Source organism: Carassius gibelio, chromosome B19, assembly GCF_023724105.1.
Source record: "Carassius gibelio isolate Cgi1373 ecotype wild population from Czech Republic chromosome B19, carGib1.2-hapl.c, whole genome shotgun sequence".
In the NCBI taxonomy this organism is placed as follows: Eukaryota; Metazoa; Chordata; class Actinopteri; order Cypriniformes; family Cyprinidae; genus Carassius; species Carassius gibelio.
Window position 1 is genome coordinate 35,949 of NC_068414.1, and position 8,306 is coordinate 44,254.

An 8,306-nucleotide genomic window follows, 5' to 3' on the forward strand; every position below is an offset into this window, starting at 1 on the left:
AATAGGCTGAAAACTGTATTAGGAGACATAATACATCAAGATCAATCCTACTGCATACCAGAAAGATCCATATATGATAACATTTTTATGATCAGGGACATTTTAGATTACACTAAACTACATGAAGTGAATGTTGGTTTACTGTTCCTAGACCAGGAAAAAGCATTCGATCGAGTGGATCATGGTTTTCTGTATGATACAATGACTGCTTTTGGGTTTGGAGAAGTTTTTATGTCATGGATCAAACTCTTATATATGAATGCCTCTTGTATTCTAAAAATAGGTGGTGGTTTAAGTAAACCAATAAGTTTGCTTAAAGGCATAAGACAAGGATGCCCACTATCCGGTCAGTTATACGCATTAGCAGCGGAACCACTCCTATGCATGTTGAGAAAAGAAATGTCTGGTCTAAAGGTAGATGGTAGCTGCAATGCGTTTAAGTTAACAGCATATGCAGACGACATAACTGTGATCGTGAAAGATCAAAGAGATATTGATGTTGTTACTTACAGCATCTCTTTATATGAGAGAGCGTCTTCTGCTAAACTGAACTGGAGCAAAACCCGAAGCTTTTTGGTGCACTGAAAAAGAGGAATGTGGTCATATCAATGTAAAACCTGTTATCCCTGGAAATGTAAGGTGGGAAAAAAATGGATTCAAGTTTTTATGCATCTTTTTAGGTTCAGAAGAATACCAAAGGAAAAATTGGGAAGGCGTTAATGCTAAAATTTGTAAGAGGTTATGGCATTGGATTGTACCTCAATTATCATATAGAGGGAGAGTACTGGTCATTAATAATCTTGCCGCCTCTATTTTATGACATAAATTAATTGTTTTAAATCCACCAGATGGTTTTATTAAAGCAATTCAGAGAGTGTTGGTAAATTTCTTTTGGAATGGACAACACTGGCTAAGAGAATCAGTACTGTACCTGCAGTTAAGTGAAGGAGGTCAAGGCCTCATGGACAGGTCCAAGGTCCAAGGTCGCTGCGTTCAGACTGCAGATTGTGAAAAGACTCCTATATAATCAGCCGCAGAACTGGACTGAAATAGCTTGTGCTTTATTAAGAAGAGTTGGGCGGATTAACCTGGATAGACACCTATTCTTAATGAATTTGAAGGAAGTAGATTTTAATGGACTCCCTTCTTTTTATGAATCAGTCTTAAATGTGTGGCAAATATTTATTGTTAAAAGAGAGCTGTCCGAAGTAACCCATGAGTGAGTGCTGGAAGAACCTTTGATTTTTAATCCTCTTTTATCTAGTGGGATGTTAAAATCTAAAGGTGTATGTTCAAGCTTAGTTAAAGCAGGAATATGTAAAATCGGGCAGCTTCAGTCGGGGGGCAAATGGATTGCTGCGGAAAAACTGGCCTCGAGGATTGGTGTTCATTCTGTTAGGATTGTTGAAAAATTATTAGCTGAATTGCAGGAGTGTTTTACTGTACCTGTGCAAGCAGAAATGGTTGAAACTGTTTTCCCCAGCATCAGGGTGGGTGTAAATGTAGGAGATTGGCAGGAGGCTGATGGAAGATTACTGTCTTTTAAAATACCTGAAATTGGTCATTTTGACACAATATCAAAGAAGGCATTTTATCTGGTATGCGTGAAATACTTAAATTTAAGAGCATTGCGAGATATTCCAGAGACCAAATGAACTAATTTACTTGAATCAGAGGCCTCTCCAAAAGGATGTTGGAGGACGTTGTATAAGAAACCAATTGAGAAAAGAAGTGGAGATTTGCAATGGAGGATTTCTCATTGGATTTTAGCAACAAACCGTTATAAAGTTCTCAATCTCAATCCTTTGCAAGGAGAAGAGTGTTTGTTTTGTGGGCTACCAGAAACAGTGTTTCATATATTTATTGGATGTCCCAGGCTAGCAGGAATTATGGGTGTGTTAAATAACCTGAGTAATGATTTTGGTTTTATTTTTACAAATAGTTTTTTTATTTTTGGTCCAAAATATAGCACCTCAGATAAAAGAAAAATTGTCCTGATAAATGTTTTATTTGGTATGGCAAAAATGGCAATGTGGCTGACAAGAAAGAGAAAAATGCAGTCCTATAGTGAAAATGATCCTTTGGACATGTTCAAAGCTCTGGTAAAGAGTAGGCTGGTTATGGAGTATAAGTATTATGAACTGGTGAATGATACTGATTCTTTTTTCTATTTATGGGGTGTTGAAAATGTTCTATGTAAACCCAATGAAGAGGGAGGATGTGATGTATTGCTGTAAAAGATGCTTTTTTAATTTTTTAAAGAGTTTTATAAGGTTTTGTTATTTATGTATTAAGATGTTGAAGGTGTATACATTTCTGGTATAGATTGTAATTAAAGAGATGTTAAAAGTCAAAAGTCTCTCTCTCTCTCTCTCTCTCTCTCTCTCTATTTAACAGCATTAGCTCAATAAAATGTGTCTTCCTTCAGGTAGAATTAATGTTTTCCTGCTTGCTAAATGTTGGGCTCATGATCAATAAGTTGTATTCGCCTCAATCTGAGGGTGTACTCACACTAGCCAGTTTCAACCGTGCCCGAGTGCGTTTGACCACCAAAGCGCGGTTCGTTTGACTAGTGTGAGTGCTCCGAATCGTGCCCGGGCACGGCTCGATTAGCCGGCCTGGCCCGCTTGGAAGAGGCGGGCCAGGGCACGGTTCGCATGCAGTGTGAGCGCTAACCTTGCCGGAGCACGGAAAAGGACGCGTTGCGTAACGGTTTTGCGACGCTCCAAAACCAACATGGCAGGGAAAGGGTCGCTTTGGTCTACGGCAGAGGTGCAAAACGCATAAAAACTAAAAACCGCAAAGTCCTTCTGCACTTCGGCTGGTACCTTGCAAACATCCTCATACGAGCAGCACGATTACGTGAAAATTTTCGCGCCACTAAGGCGACACATCTGTTTAACAACAGGCTGTGGACCAAACAACACAAAATTATCCACAAAGAAAACAGAGCGATGCACTCCATTGTGTTCAGAGAGCGCCGCTCTTCCTATTTATCCCGAAACCGTCGCACCATAATGACATAAGCGTGCTCCGGCACGAATGCTGAAACCCTATATGTGAGTGCAGGCCAGAGGGGGAGTGGGGAGGGGGGACAATCGTACTCGGGCCCGGTTCATGGCAACCGTGCCTAGTGTGAGTACACCCTGATTCAGTAAAGTCAAACCGCAGACAGTGAAGCTGCGTCACTGAGCGTGAGTCCCGCACGCTGTGAGGCGGGAACAGGGACCGGTCCAGCATTTAGCAATAATTATTATTAACTCTGTTTTCATTCTTGATTTTTTCAAACTACTAACACTTTGCATTTTTGAATTATGCCTTATGTGTGCCCAAATATTGAGTATTTTCTGTTTCAGCTGTTTGATAGCGCTGGTGTCTCGTGTACATATTCACTGGAAACAGCAGTCTTTCAACAGACATTCAACGTTTGCAGCGATCCACTTACTCCACATATTGTTAATTATGATTTTTTTTTCATCGATACTGAAACATGCGTGTACAACAAAGCCTATTTTACCTCACAAATAATACCTAAGCTACAAATGGACAACATCACGAATATGGAAACGGATTGCGCACACCGGACGCGCACATTCTATATGTGTGAGCTCAATTTCGCAGCAAGATGGGAGAGTTTTAACTTCATCTATTATTATTATTATTTTAAATATATGAGTTTAATTGATAAAAGCTGAGTTTTGAACGTTAATTAATGAAAATAATCTGTGTTATTATAATAAGTCTGTTATTGTTTTGTTGTATCTGTTGTCTAGGCAACTGTGCAGCTGAAAACGTAACCAAACACTTTGTAATATTTTATTTGCATGAAACAAGTGTACTGTATTTTAATTTCAGTTTATAACATCTGGGTTTTTTAATATAAAACTATGCAGATGACTCTCTGTGGCGCGGCAGAAATTTGAACAGCGTTCTGAGTCGTAGCTGGGCGCCGCAGACAGACACTGAATGGCTTCTCGTCCGGTGTGCGACCCCCTTAAGTCTGTTATTAGGCCACATTAAGCGTTCGCATTGTGTTCATAGCCATCTGCTTGCCTTGTTGTACATTACATAATAACTATATATCGAATTTGGTCTTTTAATTGAACTTAACGTATCCTAATACATTATGCCATATTAAGTGTTTGTTTTTTTCTACAGGAGGAAAACGCTTAACTAAAGACTTTGTGTATAGTAGTAGGCCTACTAATTTAGTTTTAATCGTTTAATCACAACCACAGCATCTTGTCTCCATTGGCAACATGCACAAACGTGTTGATTGCAAGTGACGTCACAGGTAGCGGAGAGTGCAAGTAGCGATTGCAAGTGGCATTGCAATTTAGTTTCTTTTTTTCTTTTCTTCACCACCTGGCTACTGTTGTAAAATGTTGAAAGGTTCAAACAAAAAGTTATCAATAAATAGAAAAAAATAATAATAAAGACTGCAAGTGACATCGCTAGCGGAAGCACAAGTGTCTGAGAGTGCAAGTCTGACAATGCAAGTCTGAGAGTGCAAGTACAAGGTTTTTGGGTTAGTTATGTGTGGCTTGTTGGAGTTGAGATAAAGGTGTGAATTGCTCTTTCATATGGACAGTGTCTTATGAGGCTTTCAAAGTTGCTGAACCGGTTTATATAGGACTGTTGTTTTGGTTAAGACAAAAAAAAAAGGTCTGTTCCCAATTAATTTTTCTAGTTCTAGTCGTCCATTTGTTATATTCAACTAATCAGAGGTTTATATTAAATTAACATAATAAAAATCGGAATATATTCCGTGCTCAAGCACATGCATTAAGTTTGCCACAAAATACATGCAGAAGTAGCCTAATAATTGTGAAAAATGAGACATTTTAATTATTTATTAATAAACAAATGTTTTCTGCAAGATGAAATTCACAGTGCTGGCTCTCTCCGACAGAGAAATACAACATTCACAGATTGTTGAATGTTGAATATTAATGCGCCCTGTCATTAATGCAAATTAATAATTTTTGCACAAATACTTGCATATGAATATTAATTCGCATTTTGCATTACAACGAAAATTATTTTTTTCATGCAATTTTCCAAAATGAAACCAAACAAGATTTGTAATGAAGATAAAATAAATAAGAATAAAAGCTGCACCTCTACCATCACACGTGCAGTGCAAATCTTGCACATATTTTACACACCTGCATTTAAATGCAGCTGCTTTTTTTTCATTAAATAATATGAAAGCAAGTAGGGTTGGGTGACGAGGCACCACTCAGGCTCCCGTAGTTCAGAGTGGCTCAACCAGAGTGGTTTTAACATGTTAAACATATTTAGCTATGGCTTGATCAGGTTATAATGACTGCAATAGTCGAGTGGGATGTTAAAGGCTATATGAGTTTGTCTGTTTCTTTTACTGATTATTTTCGGGTTAAAGCATGATTTAAACAGATAAAGCACAGTCACACGCAATCGCTTCAGCAATGCATTCAAACAAATGTAATCTTACAGTTCTACTACTGTACATTATCAGTAGGCTATTTGATTTTGAAATCTTGAAGAAATTAATCGATCTGTTTAGATAAAATAACTGACAAAAATGTACTGTTATTTTCCTCACAAACAACATTTGCACAGATGATGGGCTAGTATTAACAAAAAATAAATAATAATACAAAATAATATATAATAAAAAATAATAATAAAATAAAATAAAGGTCTTTCCAGCATTAAAGCTGCAGTACAGAACTTTTGACGCTCTAGCGGTTAATAAACAGAACTGCTTGCGTCTTGCGGAAGAACATTGTAGCCGGAGCTACTTCTGTCTGTTTATGTCTATGAAGAATCACAAAGGTACTGGGTTACTCCGCTGCGGTATCCCCGAAGCAATCTTAAATAGTCCGAATATAAACACTTATTATAGGTGTACCGTAGTGATTCAGGACAAGCTAAAAACACGGTTTGGAAAATGGATTCATGGTGTACTCGCTTATTATGTTCATTTTTCTACATTTTGAACGCAAACAAAGTTACGGACCGCAGCTCTGATTGGTTGTTTTTTACCGGGAGCGCATGACTTTCTGCAAATGGCAATAGGACCACTGGGAGGAGCCATATTATCTGTCTCATATTCTACTGTCAGGAGATAATGACAAGTTTAATAAATATATATTCCCTACAGCACCTTTAAGGTAATAACATCACAGTTTTTTTTATCATTTTGTCTCAGTTATAAGTTTATAACTATATTAAAACTTGTTTTAAAAAATTTCTTTGTAATTTGAATTATTGATTTTAAAATCGCTTTAAATCATAAAGAATGCTCCCTTTAAAATCACTTATGTTGTCAGCTAATGAAGCTCTTTTTTACATCTTTTTTTACATTTTGTTGATTATAATGAGAGAACTTGAGTTTAATCGTGAGGGTTACATGCAACAATTTCTTAATCAGTTTACAGACAAATGTTTTTCCCCAATAAGTTAAAGGACAGGTAACGAATAACAAAAATGCATGTTGTTTTATTAAAGGAAAAAATATATTTATATTGAAAATATAAATTAAAATATAGGCAAAATATATGAAAATATTGACATTTTGCATATTAATCCATGTAGCCAACCCCCCTAAAATAGGCTACCACTTTTAATGCTCCGATGCAAAGTTAACCACAATTTCTTTTGAATAATATAACGCATAATTAATATAGTATAAATAATACTGCACACATTTTAAATGTGTCAAATCTTAAATATGGTTTAATACCATGTAGATTAGAGAAAATATAATCACAGGTTCAGGCACAGGCTTGACATTTATCCTGCTTGAATTCGTTCTAAGAAATGCACATAACTTCATAAGTACCAAACTTTCATCTGTGGATATTAAATATTTTAACTACAGTGTTTTTCTTTCATTTTCCCTGACTGAAGCCCTCAAATCTAACACGTCAGTGAGGCAAAACTGACGTCTATTAGCGAAAATGTGCTTTGATGCGCTTGTTTGATAACTTGTAGTTAAAGCGCCACTCAGCGGTCAAAGGCTACAAATGCACTTTATACTGCCGCCGCAGTACGTGTGGCTGTAAAAAGGGCCTTTTGAATGTCTACTTAGTGTATGTGTATGTTTTTTTTTTTCTTTTTTGCACAGTTTGCATTTGTCTTGGTATTCAATGTGGACAGCAAATAAATAATTGTATTGTACATGGAAACTTGTTTTCCTCATTGTGCACATGGCAATAAACTCTTTGAATCCTTAATGATATGTGTCACACAAAATAGACAATAGAAGCTGGACAATTAGAACATTTTAGTCCTCTTACCCTTTCACCATCCAGGCCAGGAAGTCCAGGAACACCCTGATCACCCTGTGAAAGGCAAAAACACTTATTTATAGGCTGAAATTAACTGCACAGGGCTCCAAACAAAAAAATCAACTTAGGAGCCATTGGCTCCTATAAGAAAAAAACTTAGGCGCCAAATGATTTTTTTAGGTGCCACAGAATAAACATGTTTTATGTTATTTATTTAAATTATTTATTTTACATTTTAACTTTTTAATCATACTGATGTGTTTATGTCTCGTCTTTTGTTGACTTTATCAGCATTTTAATCCTTTTGTAGATGACCTGGGAATGAAGGTTCACTTAAAGTGGGAGCTAAATGTCTTTTCCAACTTGAAATATAGTCATGCGTTGTTTATTACACAAAATCTGTACCAATATCATGGACCATAAGCATCACTTGGCCCCTGAGTATAGTTTGGGGTCCTCCTCAATGCATCCTGTAAATGTTGTCGATGTCATACTCTCTTAATAATAAAGGTGCTTCATGATAACCATATAACTTTTTTCCCTGTCTAAATGGTTTCATAAAGAGCCTTTAACATTTGAAGACAATAACAGATTATGAAAAGGTCAGAAAGAGATTGTTCTTCAAAGAGCCATTGACTGAATGGTTCATTGTGGAACCAAAATTGTTCTTTTAAGCTCCTTTATTTTTAGGAGTGCATGTCTTTCACACTTTCAGTCTGTTTTTCTTAATTAGTAAAATTCAATTTTATAGGAGGAGTTGAATCATATAGACAACAGGTTAAGTAAAAATATAAAAATTCAATAGCTCATAAATATAGCAAAATGCTCCTCTTTATAGCTATTTTTCTAGCTGACTGATGATGGACACTGAAAGGTTACTGAGGTTAATATTACGTAGCAATGTTAACAAGCTTTACACGTTTTCCACAGTTTGAAAGTGTTGTACTGTATAATCTCTTATAAAATAGCCTACATTTTGATGTTAATTCATGTTCATTATGTACTCTAGTAGTAAAAAGTAAGGTATGA

The 8,306-nt window shown here is 36.3% G+C and overlaps 1 protein-coding gene across 1 annotated transcript in view; it reads right to left on the bottom strand.

The window, feature by feature from the left end:
* The window catches only part of LOC127979554 (collagen alpha-1(XXV) chain), a gene marked incomplete at both ends in the record, with an annotated part of 41,797 nt that extends 34,466 nt beyond the window's left edge, over window positions 1-7,331 (bottom strand). The window contains 1 exon segment of the mRNA XM_052585087.1: window positions 7,287-7,331. Within this exon segment, the coding sequence (XP_052441047.1) occupies window positions 7,287-7,331 (45 nt within the window).
* Between the last annotated feature and the right edge of the window lie 975 nt (window positions 7,332-8,306).